The 21206-nt window shown below is 33.2% G+C and overlaps 1 protein-coding gene across 6 annotated transcripts in view; it reads right to left on the bottom strand.

Annotated features, from left to right (window-relative positions):
• The window catches only part of RTKN2 (rhotekin 2), an 85677-nt gene that overhangs the window by 5916 nt on the left and 58555 nt on the right, over positions 1–21206 (bottom strand). For all 6 annotated transcript variants that reach the window (XR_010838962.1, XM_067025542.1, XM_059055282.2 and 3 more), the window contains 4 exons: positions 18999–19105; positions 17903–18034; positions 4770–4935; positions 451–558 (listed from right to left, as the gene is read on the bottom strand). Coding sequence is in view for 5 of the 6 variants with exons in the window: in XM_067025542.1 (XP_066881643.1) it covers positions 451–558; positions 4770–4935; positions 17903–18034; positions 18999–19105 (513 nt within the window). In the remaining variant the exon portion in view is untranslated. The remainder of the gene's footprint in view (positions 1–450; positions 559–4769; positions 4936–17902; positions 18035–18998; positions 19106–21206) is intronic.

Here is a 21206-nt window from a genome sequence, read left to right as displayed (position 1 = left end):
CAAAGTATTAAACTTAACCAATTTTTTGGCCTGAGATGAAAGGGTCTATTTATTAATATTCATTTATCAATGCTACTTTAAAACAAATTTAATAAAATATGGAAAAAAATTACTGAACATAATTATATTTTAGAATCTCAAGCTTACATTTCAGAATTTTCATCAGCTACTCAGCTAATATTTATTTTCAGTGCACCCTTATTCATTTTGAAACCTTAACATTTTTGTTTGATCTTAAGCATTCAAACTATGAAAAATGTGTATTCATTAATTTTGTATTAATTCATCTATTAAACATGAGTTCCTTAGACTATAATCATAGTCTTTTTTCATTCATTTTGACTGTGCCCTGAAAATTTTAGCATTTTAATGTCAACAGAATAAGCTGCTTGAGTAAGGACAATGTTGTTTTTGTTACCCTGCAGCTTAGAAAAGACAAACCCCACTTACTCATATCATGGTAGACTGAGGTTGCCTCTTTTGTCAAGAACAAAGGTGGTTTCCGTGGTGACATACTCTCAATTTTCATAAGTTCTTCACAACAATGCTTCCATTGGCCTAAGAAATAAAAAGGCAGGCTAGTTTAAAACATAAATGTGAAGATGTCTATTTAATTTTCAACATATATTAACACATTTTTTGCTGTGAAAAGTAAGTGAATTTATAAAGCATTATCTTAAAGAAGCTATAAAATCCTAGTACTTCCCATAATTTCAAAGTCTAAGTCTAGGCATAAAAGTACTTTATTTTAAATATAAATCTCTAGGAACAGATACTAAGCTAAGATCTGTAGGCTATTAAATACTACACTACTTCACTAGATGGTCAATAACTAAAATCTCTGTTTAAAGCAAAGGTTTCTATAAATTCTCTCATTTTAAATATTAAATAAAAACATCCAGTATTTAAGACAGTTGAAAGGTAAAAATTAACTGAAATATAGTTACCTAGAAGGAAGTAGAAAAAAACGTAAGGAGAAGTGGTTCTCAAAAATGATTTTAACTTTGAAAATTTTAATTAAGAAATAAGAATTGCTTACATAAAAATGATCTCTTAAGATGATCATCATGTCCTTTCAAAAATCAGGAAACTAGAAAAATGTTGTATTTTCATTTTAGTTAGGGTATATAAAAACCTGTTACTATAAAGACAGATCACTCAAAATTCTAACTGGATCTAATCTGTTTTAGGAAGGACACTTTAAATAAAGCCATTAGGCATTCAGAATAATAATAAAAATACTCTTGAATAAGTTGTTTCAATTAAGTTAAAATTTAAAAGTGTGGACAACATTAATTTTTCCTGTAATTATGTTTTACTATGTTCATCTCAAAATAAAATTCTCAGATTTATTTCTCCTGAGTGGGTGTAAAAAAAACGTAACCTTTCCGTCTTTATTGTGGACCTGCACGCTGGGTAACAGCTGTGCTAGAAACTATGTGTCTATATATTCATGATAAAAGTAAGTTATGGAGGTTTACCATTCTTATATTCTATCTTACATTAGCAGAAAAGTAAATGTAATATACACGTGCCTTTTTATACTGATTTATGATCTATATTTCTCTCTTATTAATTCTCAACCTCCATATTCAATATCCAACATATTTTCCATGGCTTAAAAATTAAAGATACTTCATGTTTAGTCAAATTATCTATTTTTGTTGTTTTAAGTCTAATTTATTGTCATGTTAATAAGGTAATATATGCATAAATTTAAAATCCACCACCTGATAGTTAAGAGACATTTAAAAAACCTTTCAGTATGCTTAGAAACATAAAAACATAGTTAAGAAACATGAAAAAAAACCTTTCAGTATGTTTTATTACAATGCTAAGTATAGAATATGGTAAAAATTTCAAAATAACTCACACAGCAATTTATAAAGGGCATAAAATCTTGAGTTTGAGGCCTCAAAGGTTGCTCTGTAGAATTTAAATCTAGTAGGATCTGAGATCTGATAACTTATTCCTCCTTTCTACTTTTTTAGATGAATATGTAAAAGCCAGCCTTTCCTTCTTGGGGGCAGGAAAAAAAAGGCCTTATCTAGTGGGAAAGTAATGAAACACTTTAAACCAGCAAACAATTCTGTCAAACCTTAGACAAGTTATATAGTGCAGTATTTTTTTCTATATTGATAGATGAAAGCTTTTCATTGTTAAACTGATAGAATACTAATCATGTTGAAAACTGGAATATAAAGCCACATGATCCCATGTATTACAGAGTCACAGGTATAAATGTGGTATGTTCATTGGTCAAGATGTTACAATTAAACATTTATTTTACCAGTAAATAAATTTTACCATGCACAGGTAAATGTAATACTAATATGCTAACATAAAAATAAAGGCCCAATATGAAATATTAAATGGATACATTCTGCTCACATAAAATCTGTATATTGAAGACGTTTCCCACCATATTTATTGTTACAGTGTTCCCAGTCAAGTTAAGCTGCTTATTTAACTCAGTATTTCTATTATTAAGTATTTGAAAAAATTTTATCTTTGACTCATCATTCCTAGCTCTACCCTATTTGATCATCCAAAGCAAGTGTCATTCCTCTTTTACATGTTTGTTAGCTCTCAAATATTAAAAATTAGCTATTACCTCCCCCTTGCCTCCCAACCTTCACTCCTTAGGCTGTTCTTCCACAGGCTAAACACACCAGGTTCCATTAGTGTTTTCTCATGATTTCCAGTTATCTCACCCTCATGATTTTATGCTCTTTTTTTTTTTTTTTCCCCGGTATGCGGGCCTCACACTGTTGTGGCCTCTCCCGTTGCGGAGCGCAGGCTCCGGAAGCACAGGCTCAGTGGCCATGGCTCACGGGCCCAGCCGCTCTGCGGCATGTGGGATCTTCCCGGACCAGGGCACGAACCCGTGTCCCCTGCATTGTCAGGCGGATTCTCAACCACTGCGCCACCAGGGAAGCCCAGATTTTATGCTCTTAAGCTAAGTTAAATAACTGAAATTTGTTCTAAGTATTAAATTACTGTTACTTTATTCTGCCCTGGATATCTATCCTCTACTTTGTTCTACACATCATATTTCACCTAAGATCATAAGAGGCTACACTTATCACTAGGAGGGTAAAAATTTTAAAGTACAAGTCAATCTTCAGGATAGTATAAACCCTTCCATCTTTGCTTCATACCTTCATATCTTACACAATGAATTCTAAACAGCAAATGTAATAGAATTTATACTTTAAAAATTAGATTGGCAGATTTTATCCCCAAAGCATTAAATACTAAAAAAGTAGCCAGACCTGAGAACCTAGTCGTCATCACTTTCTTATTACTTTGACGGTATAAAAACGTCATGAGATTCTTATCCCTCTAAGTCCCTCTTTTAGCATGATAAATTATTTCACATAATTTGGGGAATGAAAACATGAGATCATCTAATAGCAGTTGATATCCAGACTATAATATTCTGTCTGGCATTTTTACCTTCCTTTACTCCTCCTTCCTGTTTTTGTCTACATAAAAATTATAAAATGCCAGAATCATTTCTGAAATTTTAAAATAAAGGAATGTAGCGCATGCTAATAAGCCTGGAACAAATATTTAAATATCTACTGAGTGCCAAAGGACAGTACTTAAGGAAAACAAATTCTAAAGAATCCAAGAAAGCCATGGAGGGAGTCCTCTGGTTCTCTGCAATAAACCTGTAACCTTTTCAGAACTCAATTTTTTCATCTTTAGAGCAGTGGGAAAAAATTTCTACCTCACTGGGTTGTTATGAAAAATAAATGAAGCCATATGGTATATGGTAGGTAATCAATAAATTTAGATCCCTTTTCTTCCCCCTCCTCAACCATCAGTGTAATAACTGACGAGGCCATGGATCAGAGAAGGCTTATAAAAATTAATCTGAGGACTGTAGATATTAACTGTTTTTAGAGTTCTTGGTAACAGCTCCTAAGATGTCCTAAAATATCTCCAGGATTATTTCTAGGAGTTGCAGAAATAACTTTCTATTGTTTGGAAATGGCTCTACTTTTCAGTTGTGTAGAAAAGTATTCTAAAGACATAAAATTCTGATTGAATCTACAGTAGGCTTAATTTGCTTAGAAACAGCCATTATAAATAGTCTACCTCTTCAATATACAATTTCAATATTTTCCTGTTGATAAAATTCATCCTTAAATTGAGAATATTAGAACTTCACAAATTTTACATACTAGGACTCTATTATGTTACTATCATATTTTTTTATAATCCATGCCATTGAACCGTATTATTGAAAATGAAAAACCATATGTGCAGTTAAAAAAAAAATCTCTTTGGATGATGTCCAAAATGATATAATAATGAATTGAGAGTTAACAGAAGCCTACATAAAAATGAATTTCCTTTTTAACATTTCAATATTTTATGATCATCACTACCCTAGAGAAGTTTTTTTACTCCTCATGTAGCTTATTATCCCTTTGATCAAACACACTGCCTTAAGTAGTTTGACCGAATATTTTGAAAAAATGTGGTCTAGTTGTTTTAGGGACCAGAAGAACTTAAAAGTAACAGGTAAGTATACTCGGAATTCAAAGGTATACTATACTATGATCAGTCATGCACTGGGGAAAGATTGAGAGAAAAAAGCATCAATGCACTGATGATATACTACCATTTTATTCAAGAGCATAACAAATTATTGATACAAACTATACAATTATAATATAATCTTAATATTTAGATTGCTATGTACATCCTTTCATGCTACATGAATATACTACTAGAAAATCCAAACGTCAACTTACTAAGATCAAAGAGATGCTGCCAGAAGGCTTCCATCCACTTCTGAAGATCTTCTCTGTTGTCAGCTGCAAAAATATGAGTTGTAGCCTGTCCAGCAACAGGGTTGATGACAGAGAAATTATGGATTCTTTTCTTTTTATCCTTATCCATTGCCCGAATTCTGGTTTCCTAAATATTAAGACAAAACTGTTGTTTTACAAGAGACTATTTCTGTAATGATCAAATAAATGTTTTATTGCTTAGCTACCATATTTATAACAGATGCAATTACAATCTTACTGCTGATCGTCTGAAATTTAAAATATGTAATTTTGAGAATTTTCAATATTCAAGCTCATATCTAGAAGGTTATTTTAAAAATGCTTGATATTAAAAATACTGAGTAATATTTCAAAGTATACTACATATAGCACTTATATTAAATTACATGAGATTAAAACATAATCTCTGTGTCGATCTCTTAGCTTAAGTAGGAGTTTGCTGTCTTTTATATACGTCTTAAAATTTGCAATAAAACAAGTACAGCATGCTATAACTCTGAGTTATGTTAACTGTATTTTCAACAGTAATAAAATAGAAGAATCAGTAAAGTATGTTTCTTATTCTAATACGCATGCATAGTATACAGTGTTATCAGTTAAAGCAGTAAAAGCATAACTTAATGTTTACTACAGCAAACAGTTAGGCTTTCATCATTAACACTTATTTCATATGTAACATTCATTTACAAAGCTCAGAGGTAAAGATCCATAAAGTAATATAACCTTTATAATGGTAAAAATTATTTTTTTAAATGATGAATGCAACATTTTATAACAAAGGCAATGGTTTCCATACATGTTGATAGTCTAAACCTTTTTTCTGAGTGGTACTAGGTATGACATTGTGTGATCCTTCTTGTGTCTATGTGTAAAACAGACTATTCCCAAGTCATACACAGGCACTGCTAAGTCACATGATAAGCGAGCAACTACATGTAGTTTCCAAGGAATCGTGGAAAAGAAAGTCTGGAATAGACCTATCTATTAAGCAAAGATAGTGATTTGGCTGCCTGGATAATGATTGACATGACATTTTCTACAGCAATGCTGTTCGTTAGAAATATAATGTGAGCCATGTAAGTAACTTAAGATTTTCTAGTAACCACATTAAAAAAGGCAAAATGAAACTGGTGAAAATAATTATGTAATAATTAATTAATATATTATTTTAAAATAATGTATTTTTTGTAACCCATATATTCAAAGTATTATTTTAACATGTAATTGATAAGAAAAATTTGAGATATTTTACATTCTTTTTTCACACTACGCCGCCAAAATCCAGTCTGTATTTTATACTTACAACATATCTCAACTTGGACTGGCCACATCCTAAGTGCCTAACAGCCACTGGTGGCTAGTGGCTACTGTATCGGGTAGAGCAGCTCTAGAGCAGTATGGTTAAGCTTACTGTAATACGTGTAGAAGAATACTTGGCTAGCAGTTACAAAAGATGATTCAGAGTGGGAAGAATTCTTCACTTCATTGAGTTTAGAGTGAAGAAAGTCTGTGTGCAGAGTCACACACCAAAATACACATTTAATGATGTCTATGTGGACATTATAGAAGCAGGAAAGAGTTTGGAAGAAAAGCTGTTCATTCCCTGAAAAACAGGTAAATACGGGCAGGTGAACACCATACAGCCTACATAAGAAGTTCTTTTCTGAAGGAAGGAACTCGTATTCAAAAATCACTTGAGAAAAAATGTATGCTATATAAAGTAGCAACATAACTTTGAAATTTTCACGTATCCCAAAATATAAGGATTGATAACTTAGAGACAGTCTATCCTGTCATTTTTTAAAAAGCAGGAATGCGAGTGTCTTCAGAGGATTGTTAACACTTATGGCCAACACTGTAATTTTATCATAATAGGGTCTTTTTATACTCCTTTATACTTTATACTCCTTGGTAATAAACTTTGTGAATTAACTTTTTAAAGTAATTACTTATACAGTATTTAAAAATGCTGCCTAAATGGCATCTTTGGAGCCTGATAACATGTAATCAACCTCTTTAAATATAAAGTTTATTATCACTAGCAGAGAATGACTTAAGCTCTCAGAAGAATCTTTGATATGCTTCTTTCAGACGAAATGAAAGCTGACTCAGAGATGGAGGGCTGGGGGGACAACCCTCTATTGCTGTTAGTATTAAAAAAAAAAAAACACCTGAACGATAAAATATGAAGTATTCTTGTTGCTGAAATTGTGATTCCCTCCACCCAAATCCATTTTAATACAAATTTCTGACTACCTTTTGTATATAGAATTAAAATGGATTCAACTTTTAAATAAGTTGAAATTTTTACAGATGAATAGGTACAATTATTAATAATACCAGGATACCATTTCAAACAAAAATAGCTACGTAGAAAATCTGACAAACTGGGTCATTTATATCCTTCTAATAGAAAATAATACAATAGTATATAAATACTGTACACTCCGTTAACTCTGGTAACCATAAATACCACTAAATTTTTACAACACGAGGTTTTTAAAAGGTGCAAATGAAACACAGATCATCTGAATTAACCTCTATATTTTATCATCCAAAATAATTTAACTAATGGGAAATTTTTTCAACCATAAAAACTGCATGTCAAAGAAAAAGTGAGTAAACAAATAAAGTTTCTGATAATGTCAGAAAGTTCATGCAATTTTTTTTTTCACTGTTGGCAAATGATCAATAATGGTGCTCAGGACTTCACTTCCCAAACAAGGAATGGATTAGAAAACACAAGATGAATTTTAGAACTGTCATCATTATGGGCTCACACAATGTATAGATAAGTATCTCCTCTCAGCAGGGTATGAAAGCAAGCAACTTGGTATTCTTGCCCCCATTATTTACACCAGCTAAAATACTGCCTGGTACCCACTAAGTGATTGAAAAATATTTGATGAATAAATGAATAACAAAAGAATAACTCAGATAATGATAAAAGTTTTACATTGATAGACTCAGATCCTAGAGATAATCCGCAGTCCACTCTTTAATTTATAGATGAGGAAACATGTTCTCAGATAAGCGTTCTCTCCAAGGTCAGTTTCTTGTTTTACTTTTGCTAATTCCAAACCTTTTTAGTTGATTTGGGAGGCTTTAAAATCAACTCCTATTGATATGTAGATAGATTTGAGATTATTCACGATGACATTTTCATTCTTGGCTGGCTCTACTTTTGACAATCGGCACATATTGAACTACAACTTTCCACTGCATGAGACGATGGTTACCCCGAGAAGGCCAAGTGAAGTCAAGAAAAGTACAATCTGAGAAGTCAATTTTGTAGCAAAATATAATTAACTCTGAAGTCAAAGCAAAGTTTCTTTTAGGTTTTTCATTATTTTTGAATTAAAACTGTACTTCAACCTCTCCATTTCTGTGGTAATGGAAAATTAGCAGATCAGAACTAGATTTATAAATTGTTTCCTACTTTACTTTTGACTATATGACTTTAAAAATGTCTACTACATACACAGATTATAGTTTCTAAATACTCTTTCCTACTAAAAGCAATCAGAGCTCTTTAGAGAAATGGCTTATCCCCTGCCTGGGCCAGGAAATATATAGGATGAGCCTGGAACATCTTGTCCTACCAGAAATCAAAGATTACTAGGGTTGTACCAAAAGGACTCAAAAGTAAGCTTGAAGAGGCTTCCAGTAGCCAAGGATGGGACAATCTGAACATCAATAAGAATTACAATGGTAATGGACTGATGCATGAAAAGTCTTTAAATCCACAAATTCATAATGATATTTAAAAACTAACTCATTGGTCACCTCTGAAGGATGCTAGGGAACCACCTCATAGTTTTGGTAACTAGTATATAAATACAAAAAATCAAGCCTTTATCCTGGCTTTCTTGTAAAAACTGTCCTTCAACCTAAGAGCTGATGAAATAGAGGTGTCCCAGCTAATAAATGAAGAAAGAATGTTAAAATAGCAGCAGTTTGCAATCCCTAATGAAATAAAGAATCTAAGCAATGTTCATCAGTGGATGTTAACATGAGTGGAAGATCAGACGTTATTAAACGCCTCCTGATAAAAGTACTAAGACATATTCTTACTAACCAACCAACCAACAAACCTAAATCTGATTCAGAAATAGAAGAAAAAAGACAACTTGAAGATGCAATCAGCAAATTCTAGACTCTGAAAAAAATCTGTAGGATAAATGACCAAATTTCTTCAACAAACAAATTGTGTGTAATTGTGTGTGTATATGTGTAGGGGAGAGAGAGAGCAAGAGAAAGAGGGGGGTAGAATAAAAGCCAACAGATTAAGAGATTTAAGAGAACTAATCAATCAACTGCAATGTATGGTCCTTATTTGGATCCTGATTCAAAAAGTTGTTTAAAAAATTACAAGACTGAGACATTTGAACACTGTCTGGATTTTTGATGATATATTGACTTTATGTACGGCTATAAATTTTAAGTATGGCAGTTGTAATATTTACAGGTAAAATGATATGATTGCTAGGATCTGCTTCAAAATAATCCAACAGTGGAGGAAATGTGTGAGGGTACAGATGGGTTCATTTATACTATTCTTTCTACAGATTATCTTGAAATTTTTCAAAAAAATAATTAAAAAATAAAATGCAAGTACAAAAAACTAAGAGCCTGCTTTCTTATCTATAATGCAGAGATAATATTTCACTCACCTTCCTCACAAACATGTTGTAAAGATAAATGAGTTCTTTAAAAGGTGTCTGGTCTAAAGTCTTGTTAATCAGGGATGAAGACAAAATTGTTGATGGCTAAAAACAAGCTTTAGACCTTGTATGTATTCTAATGACAAAGAAAGCATACCTTCTACAATATATGACAAGGAACGTTTGAAATATATAAAGCATAACCATAAATTAAACCAAGCATTGGGTCTGATTAGTATTAGTGATATAATTATTTTCAATTTATGTCAATGAAATCAGATGTAAACTCTTAAAGCAAAAGACTGCTTAAAAAATTCTTTTTGCTGTATTAATAAGGGACAATCTGAAAAGGTGATACATGCATTAAGAGGACTAACATAATATGAAGAAAATCCCATGTGCTTCATGGTAATTTTACTTGCTAAGGTCCATGATAAATGAAATGGTTAAAAACAATTTCAAGAGAATTTAACAAAGGACTATCACACCAACTAGTGTTATTGACTTGTTTGGTACAGATTTTATTATTCATTAAAATGAAGGGATGCATACTATTTAGATCAAGAAAAGACTATTGATCTCAAAGACCCACATTTCTTTTCCATTCCACTCCCCACCCCACTGGCAATGGATAAAACTTTGGCTAATAAAATGCTTTCTACAATGTATAGGAGATTCAGTGGCTCCAGTTAAGTACCCCTTATTGAGAATGTCTAGCTCAACAACATTCATAGGGAAGTTTTTTGAAGTTGAAGCAATCACTTTGAAGTAAATCATCCTTTCAAATTTGGATTTAAAAGAGGAGGGGGATAGCTTTTAGGCTTTTCTTTCCTTAATGTGACTACTTCCACAGATGGCTCCCTCTGAAAATTAATGAACTGACTAGCCTTACAGGAAATGCCATTTAGAAGGACAAGAATTATAGTCAGAGAACAGATCCTGTGATCAAAATAGCAGAACAATTATTTATATACCTTAGCAACTGTAAAATTCATGTTTTCACATAATTTTTAAAGCAGCATTAAGCAAAATTATTATTTTCTAAATCATGAGAGGAGAAAGACAACCAAAAGAAATAAACTTTGTATTAACATTATTAAGCATAAAAAGATCTTAGAGACCCAGCACTGGAAATACACTAAAAACTGAAACAAAAACACTATCCAACCAAGTTGGCATTTATCAATGATCCCCTTTATTTAAGAATACTCTAATAGTACATGTCCCTTAGAAATTTACAAAGTAAGCAAAATAATTAAAACATCTACCTTATATTTTAAAAACCAAATAATTTAAAACACTGAGTAGACTGAATAGATTAAAATCTATGAGTTTATCATAATATTGGAGGTAGTGTGGGACAACAGAAAAGACACTAATGTGCTACTTCTGCAGGGGGTAACTCCACTCCAATACATATTGCCAGTAACAATACAATGTCAACATGTAATAACACAACTCCTTACTCTGAAAATTGTTCATTAACATTAAACATTTACCCAGCCTTTTCAGGAAAGACTTTAATTCATTCCTAGTTGATAAGAAAAAGTCCTTTACAAAAGAATGCCAGCTCACACATACAGAAGGAAGGACAGTAGTAGAAAAACATGTGCAATCTCCAATGTAATGACCAATTCAGGTAAGGGCAATCAGTTCACTAAAACCATTATGTGAAAGATTGTTGGACAATAAAGATAGTCACACTGTGTCTAAGCATCACCTCATTGACTACTTGCTAACTGTAAAGACAAAAATTTACCTTTATAGTGGAGAGATCTAGTGGTAACCACCTTAACCAAGTCATTAAACCTGGCATTGCCAATAGTAAGTCACTTGACATCATATGCCTCTGAACAGAATTCTTCATAAAGTATTTGTTATTATCCATGAAATATTCTCATAATAATGTTTAAAATGAATTTAATCAAGCCCCTAGACCTAATTTACAGTTTAGAAGAAGTACAAAGGATGCACAAGCTTTGAATAGTCATAGATTGAAAACAAGAGCTAAAAGGATATTTTGGAGACAATGGGGAAACTTGACTATGGACTGGATATTAGATGATATAAGAGAATTACTGTTAATTTGCTTAGCTGTGAAAATGGTATTGTAATTATATATATATATATATATATATATACACACATATACATAATTTTATACATATATATAAATTTATATAATTTGAGAGGCTCCTATTTTTAAAAGGTAGATGTTGAAGTATTCAGGGATGAATTATCAATGTTGGAGACTTATGTTCAAATGGGTCAGCAAAAAATATAGATAAGAGACTTTATAAACTTTCAGCTAAATAAAACAAAACTTTCAGCTATAAGATAAATAAGGTCCAAAGATCTAACGTAAAACGTGGTGACTATAGTTGATAACACTATTGAATAAGTGACATTTTCTAAGACAGTAGACTTAATGTTCTCATAAAAAAGATTTTAAAAACTATAATCCAATAATGATTATAGTAATGATTACACAACTGTATATTATTTGTCAAAGTTATCAAACTGTACCCTTAAAACTGGTGAATTTTATTTTATGTAAACCATACCACCATAACAGCTAATTAAAAAATTAAATAAAACATAAAGAGCTTAAACCCCTCCCAAAAAAAGAAAAATAGATAAAGCAAATATGACAAAATGTTAACGGTTGAATCTGGGTGGTATACAAGAGTTCACTGTACTATTTTTTTCAACTTTTCTATAAATTTGAATAATTTTATAAGCTGAGAAAAATAAGTAAAAATTACTTTAATAGAAGATATAATTAGATAACAGTCATGTTTTTAGAAGTAACAAATAGATTTCTTGACTGAGATGGTGTTTGACATAGTTAAATAACGAGACCAGTGGCATTTACTATTAAGAGTGAAGTTTTCAGGTGAATGGAAGGGCTCAAAGGAAACCTGAGATAAAAGTAGGAAATGCTCCAACAACACATTAAAAGAATCATACACTATGATCAAGTGGGATTTATCTGAGGGATGCAAGGATTCTTCAATATACACAAATCAATCAATGTAATACACCACATTAACAAATTGAAGAATACCATGTGATCATGTCAATAGATGCGGAAAAAGCTTTTGACAAAATTCAACACCCATTTATGATTTAAAAAAACTCTCCAGAAAGTGGGTATAGAGGGAACCTACCTCAACATAATAAGGGCCATATATGACAACCCCACAGCAAACATCACCCTCAACAATGAAAAACTGAAAGCATTTCCTCTAAGATCATGAACAAGACAAGGATGTCCATGCTCACCACTTTTATCCAACACAGTTTTGGAAGTTCTAGCCACGGTAATAAGAGAAGAAAAAGAAATAAAAGGAATCCAAATTGGAAAAGAAGAGTTAAAAGTGTCACAGTTTGTAGATGACATGATACTCTACATAGAAAATCCTAAAGATGCTACCAGAAAACTACTAGAGCTCATCAATGAATGTGGTAATGTTGCAGGATATAAAATTAATACACAGAAATCTCTTGCATTCCTATACACTAACAATGAAAGATCAGAAAGAGAAATAAGGAAACAATCCCAATGACCATTGCATCATCAAAAAGAATAAAATACCTAGGAATAAACCTACCTAAGGAGGCAAAAGACCTGTACTCAGAAAACTATAAGATACTGATGAAAGACATCAAAGATGACACAAACAGATGGACGATATACCATGTTCTTGGATTGGAAGAATCAACATTATCAAAATGACTATACTACCCAAAGCAATCTACAGATTCAGTGTAATCCCTATCAAATTACCAATGGCATTTTTCACAGAATTAGAACAAAAAAATTGTACAATTTGTATGGAAACACAAAAGGCCCTGACTAGCCAAAGAAATCTTGAGAAATAAAAATGGAGCTGGAGGAATCAGGTCCCCTGACTTCAGACTATACTACAAAGCTACAGTCATCAAAACAGCATGGCACTGGCCCCAAACCAGAAATACACAGCAATGGAACAGGATAGAAAGTCCAGAGATAAACCCACACACCTATGGTCAACTAATCTATGGCAAAGCAGGCAAGGATATACAATGGTGAAAGGACAGTCTCTTCAATAAGTGGTGCTGGGAAAACTGGACAGCTACATGTAAAAGAATGAAATTAGAACACTCTCTAAACCATATACAAAAATAAACTCAAATCGGATTAAAGACCTAAATGTAAGGCTATATACTATAAAACTCTTAGAGGAAAACATAGACAGAACACTCTCTGACATAAATCAAAGCAAGATCTTTTTTGAACAACCTCCTAGAGTAATGAAAATAAAAATAAACGAATGGGACCTAATGAAACCTGAAAGCTTTTGCACAGCAAAGGAAACCATAAACAAAAAGACAATCTACAGAATGGGAGAAAATATTTGCAAACAATGTGACTGATAAAGTATTAATCTCCAAAATATACAAACAGCTCATGCAGCTCAATAACAAAAAAAAAACAAACAACCCAATCAAAAAATGGGCAGAGACCTAAATAGACATTTCTCCAAAGACAAAGATGGCCAAAAAAGATGAAAAGATGCTCAACATCACTATTAGAGAAATGTACATCAAAACTACAATGAGGTATCATCTCACAATGGTCAGAATAGCCAACATCAAAAACATTTACTAACAGTAAATGCTAAAGAGGGTGTGGAGAAAAGGGAACTCTTCTACACTGTTGATGGGAATATAAATTGGTACAACCACTATGCAGAATGGTATGGAGCTTCCTTAAAAAAACTAAAAACAGAGCTACCATATGATCCAGCAATCCCACTCCTGGGCATATACCCAGAGAAAACCATAATTTGAAAAGATACATGCACCCCAATGCTCACTGCAGCACTATTTACAAGAGCCAGGACACAGAAGCAACTTAAATGTCCACTGACATTTGAATGGATAAAGAAGATGTGGTACATATATATACAGTGGAATATTACTCAGCCATAAAATGAATGAAATAATGCTGTTTGCAGCAACATGGATGGACCTAGAGGTTATCATACTAAGTGAACTAAGTCTGACAGAGAAAGACAAATATCATATGATACTGCTTACATGTGGAATCTTAAAAAGTGGTACAAATGAACTTATTTACAAAACAGAAATAGAGTCACAGAGGTAGAAAACAATCTTATGGTTACCAGGGATGAAAGAGGGGGAGGAATAAATTGAGAGATTGGGATTGACATATACACACTACTATATATAAAACAGATAACTAATAAGGACTTACTGTATAGCACAGGTGACTCTACTCAATACTCTGTAATGACCTATATGGGAAAAGAATCTAAAAAGAGTGGATATATGTATATGTATAACTGACTCACTTTGCTATACAGAAGAAACTAACACAACACTGTGAATCTATACTCCAATAAAAATTTTTTTGAAAAAAAGAAGTAGGAAATGCAAAGGGAAAAGTTTCTAAAGAGAAAGGTCAGGAATCAGTGCTGGAATCGGCACTGGAGAAAATTAAGATGGAAATATTGCAAAGCTACAGAATGTAACACTTTGTCATCAGTTTAATCTTTGAGATAAGCAACTAAATTATATTATTCTTCCCAACCTTAACCTTACCTCATGGTTTAATATCAAAATTCTTTTTGGTAGTTTAGACAAAAGTCATATTCGATGGAAGAGATATTTATGTCATCAGTCCTCAGGGTCAAATACAGCCCACGCTGCCCCCCCAAGTCTAAGGTCGAGTCTATACAAATTATTAGACAAACCATTTTCCTGTGAATTTGTAAAGCTCAATAGTGGAGCCACCACTGGGATTTCTAGGTACGCTGATTTCAGTCATCTTAATAATGGAGTTGATTGACTACAGAATCCCATCGGTTGCCAGGCCATCGGCCTTTATTACCACAAGGAAAAATGAGTCAATTGAAAAAGGTCAATTTAGTCAGGCCATGTAGATCCTGTTAATTACTCTTCTGGAATTAGACTCTTGTCATCAAATAAGAAAATACAGATGCACTGACTACAATAACAGAGGAGTTCTATTATAACTGTCCTCTTAAATTTAAATGGTAAAGATTCAAAACATGCTTAAGTCACTGCCTACAGGTAACTTGGCTTTGGACTCAGAACTTCATTTCAGAGCTACTTTTTACTTTCAAAACTGATTCAAAGTGGATATGGAGATAGGGAATAGTCTAATTTTGCCTTCCAAATCTAGTCTTGCAGTATGTCTATGAAGAAACAGAAAAACAATCCATGAATTTTTATCTATTTTTTTTCTACCCATTAGGAAAGAGTAAGCCATATAATTTTACTTACTAGCTAAACAAGTTCTATCTGATCTCTGAGTATGTTTTGTCACTTGTAAAACAGAAATAAGATACCTGTAAATCAGGGCTGACCTACATGCTCTGCCTCCCTTAAAGGGCTGAAATAGGTAAAATGAACACTTTGAAGACTGTTTTCAAATCAAACTTTTAAAATATCATTTGCTTAGATTACGGTTTAATTTGGTTTATAGCTATCCATATTCCATTGTACATCATGCAAGAAAAAAATTGGCAGGATTCCATTTTTACTACCTAGTGAAAATAAGGTTAGACAAAATCATCTATGTAGAACTCCAGCCAAAAATATTTAACATGAATCTAGTGAAACAATTAGTCAAAAACAGATTTGGGGACTTGCCTGGACTTTTCAAAAATGTCAGTGTAATACAAACCAAAAAAAAAAAAAAAAAAAAGGCAAGAGAAGGGCACAATTTAGGTAAAAGGGAAATAAAAGACATAGTGATCAGATACAATCTGTGACCCTTGATGGGGTCTTGGATAAAACAAAAAATAAAAATAAGAAAGAATATTTTGGGAATAACTGGGGCAATTTGCTCTGTATCTTAGATAATATTATTTTATCAACAATAAATTTATTGAGTGTGATAATAATATTATGGTTATGAAAGAAATGTCCTTGTTTTCTGGAGAAACATGCTGACATATTCTAGGAAAGAAATGTTATGCTGTATGCTGCTTACTTTCAAGTGGTTCAGAAAAAAAAATTTTTTAACTATCTAGAGAGAAAGAAAATGTGGCAAAATGTTAATAGCTGAAGAATCTAGGTGATGGGTATCAGGTTTTACTTTTCTATTCTTTCAACTTTTCTGTACATTTGAAATTTTCAAAAGACTATGGGGGGGAGTGAACACTGCATAAACAAAACAAAACAATGAAAAAATTGCATCAATTTTCCAATAATAAAATTATACTTTCATTAACCTAATTTTCTAAATGAAAATAAATTCACTATGTTATAATATTGAGGTATATTATTTAAGAGCAACATTAATCTTTCTTATACACCAAACAGATAAATTAAGTAGACTTAATTACATAGTAAAAGGTCTCACTGAAGGATTTCCTTTGAGTAAAAAGTAGTGTCATTTCTAAAAGCAGGATAGAAACAGATCAAATGTTACTATTGCAAAGATCATAGAAATTAACTAAATCCTTATACACTAGCAGACCAGTATCTACATGTTTTTTCAGGACATATAACTTTACATTTTTCCTCAAAAGATAACTTAAAGGCAAGCAGAACATCTATCTTACAGTTAACAGATGTGATGGCTCATATTTTATCATATACTTCACTTCAACCACTCTGAAGGCAAGCAAAGTAAAAAAACTAAAACGATTAATTGCAGTCCATAGGCAGAAAACATGACATTCTACTCTAGAAATGCCATTTTAACTCTAGAGTAGGAATGCTATAAAAAGCGGGGGGAAAACCCTCTAATAAACACTAGACTTGGATGATAGATGAAAACAAATTTAAGATTGTGAGATAAAGAAAATATGCCTGCCTTAGACTGAAAACTTTTCCTACAGATTTTTGGGTGAAAACTTTCTAAAATTTTATAATCTCCTTTGTATCAAACCAGTATATTTATGTGTATGTAGTATTCTAAACAGAATGTGAGGCTTTCTTGTTCTGGCAGAAGGTTTAACACCTGCCCTTAGCCCCATAAGAAATCAGAAAGTATACTCAGGTATTTCTTTTTATGGGTTCATTTAAGTATTAACTAGAAAGAGCATCACTGTAACATGAGCTAACAATTTATGTTTTTATAATATCTTAATTAAATAAATTCCTAAAAAATTTAAATACCCTGTTAATGTGGAGTTACATTCTCTGCTTTAAAATCTATTTGCTAGTATAGATTTCCAATTACTATGTTTTTGTAGGAAATATATAGTATTTCCTTTACCAGATAAGCTCTATAAATGGAAAGAAAAATAAGAATATCTTTATGAACTAACCTAGTTTTAGCAGTCCTTCCCTTTTTGTAAATAAGATGACAACAGTGTGAATTGTAATAGAAAAGAACAAACTTCATAAAATGTTATACCTTTATTTTCAAAATAGCATTTTATTTACCTTGTTAATGGACACTACCAAAGCTGGTTCCACTTTACCTTCGATTTCTTCTGGAGTGTAAAAACAATAGAGTTTACCCGCTCTTAAAACACAATACAACCTTCTCCAACTAATCAGACCTTCTACCATTTGCTGGAAAAGAAAAATCAAGAAACTCTCAACTTTAAATCATTATTTATCATCTTAATTCTAAATTCAACAAAATACTTGAATTAGCAAAGTTAGTTTTTTGAAATGTTTTAATGTGATATATAGTTACACATTAATTTACTATACAATAGGTCAATAGCCCAAAGTTAAAAAGTAAGTTCGTATCAGACAAGGTGTGGAATTCTCAAAAGCATTAAGCAAAATAGAGGTAATAATTATCACATAACTTTTATATACATAAAATCATAAATCAATGCAGTTTTAGAGAAGTTAGTCTATTAAAAATTAGTGATTGGAATTCCACAGCAATTCACGTAATGACTCAGGAAAAGTATAAAAATAACTGAATATTCAAAATAATTGAATATTCAAAATATTCCCTTACTGTTCTCATAACACTGGAGAATGCTGACTTCCCTGTAAGAATGCAAATTTTCTTTCCTCCTAATGGAATCTTTTTTAAAAAGCTATTGATTCATTGAAGCCCATAATTAATTATTTACTGAATATAAATAACTATGGTTATAAATACATTAGGAGTAGGTGGCACAGAGGCAGCTTTGGAAGCCCAGAGGCCTAAACTGTGCCAAAAGCTGTCTGCCAGAAAGGCCTTCATGTGAAAGGTGTTCAGCAGTCCTCATCAGTTTCCACAAGGAGTCCTCTGGTACTGATTATCCTGTTACTGCTATTAATGAAGCAGAGGAACCTGGAAGAGGTAGCCCCTTAGCCATCAAAACTGCATCAGACCCCTCCCCTTCCCTACCTTCTCACTCCTGGCTGCACCCTCCCCCCACATTTGATGTCTAACAAGGAGAAAACTGTCATTTAAGAGAAGACTTTATTAAAAAAAAAAAAACTTCACAATATCAGAATGCCAAACAACTGCCAGGATATTAAGATCAAAATTAGAGCTATAATTGTTGTAGTATATTTAAAGTTCTCTAACCTGCTGATTAAGAAATCCTGCAAACGCATCCTCAGCCATACAAGCTGGCTGGGCGACTAATCGGCAGCACATGTTACCATATAAGGGAAGCCAAAACGAAGACTCTTCTATTTAAATGAGAAAAAAATCAAGTTAAAATATATGTTTATTTAAGGTCATTATACATTTTGACTATTTTTACAATATTTTTTGCTTTATATAAGAACATATGTAAAGGTTCATCCTGCTCAAATTACTGTATTCAATGACAAAATCAAATAAAAGAAAGCAGTCAGCACAGGATGATATTAAACTGATAGTTTACAGCATGCTATCACCTGGAGCAGACGTGGAACTTTTAGTCTCTTGATCTCTTGTTTGATCTTAAAGTAATTAATCAATGGAGGTAGTTCAGGGCATATAAGTAAACTCATGTAATTTAAAAAACATCCTAATAAAGTGATTTTTGTTTATCAAAATCTACTTGTTGCTCTGATTTTCATTATAATAATTAGCAAAGTGATGCTCTGAATAAAACACTTCAGGGCACAACTTTATGATAAGAAGTTAATAATAACCCTTTTGACTTTTCCCCTTGTCCCTTCCCTTACTGAACAACTCAGGTGTAAGCCATTATGTGGAGTCCACCACAATGGGTATCTGTGCCAGGAGTTGGGCAGGGGGCAGGCGGGAAGCAGTAGTGTGCCAGAGCTGGGTGCTGGGGCCAGTCAGGATAAGGAGGGCGATGGGGAGAGCTGCCTGGCATGAGGAATCAGAGCCTGAAGGGGCTGAGGAGGACGGATCACATGGGGAATATAGAACCCAAAAGGGGTCTCTGCTCAGTGGCCGGCCTGGCGTGGGGAGAAGGGGCCCAGGGAGAGTAAGGAGGGTATCTGTGTGCAGTGCTGCCCAAGTGAGGTGTCAGAATCCAGGGAAATTAAGAAGAGTGCGGGGGCGGTCCAGCCATGGGAGTCAGTTTGAGAGTAGCGAGGGGACCATTCACACATTTGGTGACCCAGAACAGTGTGTCAGAGCCTGGGGAGATGGAAATGCAAGCAGAGGGACAGCCGGGTATGGGGTGTCAGAGCACAGGCAGGCTGAGGACGGTGTTCACATGGGCTGAGGAGGGCAGCCCTGGGTGGGCTGTATGAGCCTGAGCACGGTAAGGAGTACCCACGTGGGGCAAGGGGCAGCCCAGAAGGGGAGTCAGAGCCCCAGCAAGGAGAGAAAAGCAGTTATGGGAGAAAGATGGAAAAATGGTTGCTTTTAAGGAGACTGACCAAAGAATAAAAAGCATTAAAGATAATAGAAGACAGGTTTCTCCCTGTCAGAGAAAGGAATTACAAATGTGCGGAATGAAATCTTTGGTATTGGATTAGAGCTAGACATACTCAGGGTTTTCAACATACAGAGATTAAGAAATGCATGACATACAGAGTGAAGTGAGACAGAAAGAGAAAAACAAACACCGTATGCTAACATACATATATGGAATCTTAAAAAAAAAAAAAAAAAAGATGGTTCTGAAGAACCTAGGGGCAGGACAGGAATAAAGACGCAGACATAGACAATGGACTTGAGGACACAGGGAGGGGGAAGGGTAAGCTGGGACGAAGTGAGAGAGTGGCATGGACATATATACACTACCATATGTAAACTAGCTAGCTAGTGGGAAGCAGCCACATAGCACAGGGAGATCAGTTCAGTGCTCTGTGACCACCTAGAGCGGTGGGATAGGGAGGGTGGGAGGGAGGGAGACGCAAGAGGGAGGGGATATGGGGATATATGTATATGTATAGTTGATTCACTTTGTTGTAAAGCAGAAACTAACACACCTGTTAAGCAATTATATTCCAATAAAGATGTTAAAAAAAAAAAAAATCCTTAAAGACGCAAGAAAGAGAAAACCACCATGGAATAAGTAAGAAAAACAGAAAACACAGAATATGATGGTAGATTTAAACTCAAATACTTAATATCATATATTATGGGTTATAAACTATTTGATATTGAATGTAAAATACTGGTTTGATTTATCTTGGTTTTTAATATACAACCATCATAGACCAGACATATATCTCTCACTAGCCAATGCTGTCAGTGTTTACACATATATTGACATAACATATACTGACGTAACGAGTGATCCACAGAATCACTCATGCCTACCTTCTGTTGGTAGCAACCAGAGGATATACGGGAAGGTAGGGCTAAATTAATCTTAAACCT

The sequence above is a fragment of the Kogia breviceps genome, chromosome 2 (assembly GCF_026419965.1).
Source record: "Kogia breviceps isolate mKogBre1 chromosome 2, mKogBre1 haplotype 1, whole genome shotgun sequence".
Classification (NCBI taxonomy): Eukaryota; Metazoa; Chordata; class Mammalia; order Artiodactyla; family Physeteridae; genus Kogia; species Kogia breviceps.
The sequence above is the reverse complement of the archived record's forward strand: the minus strand, read 5'-3'. Positions and strand labels throughout refer to the sequence as shown.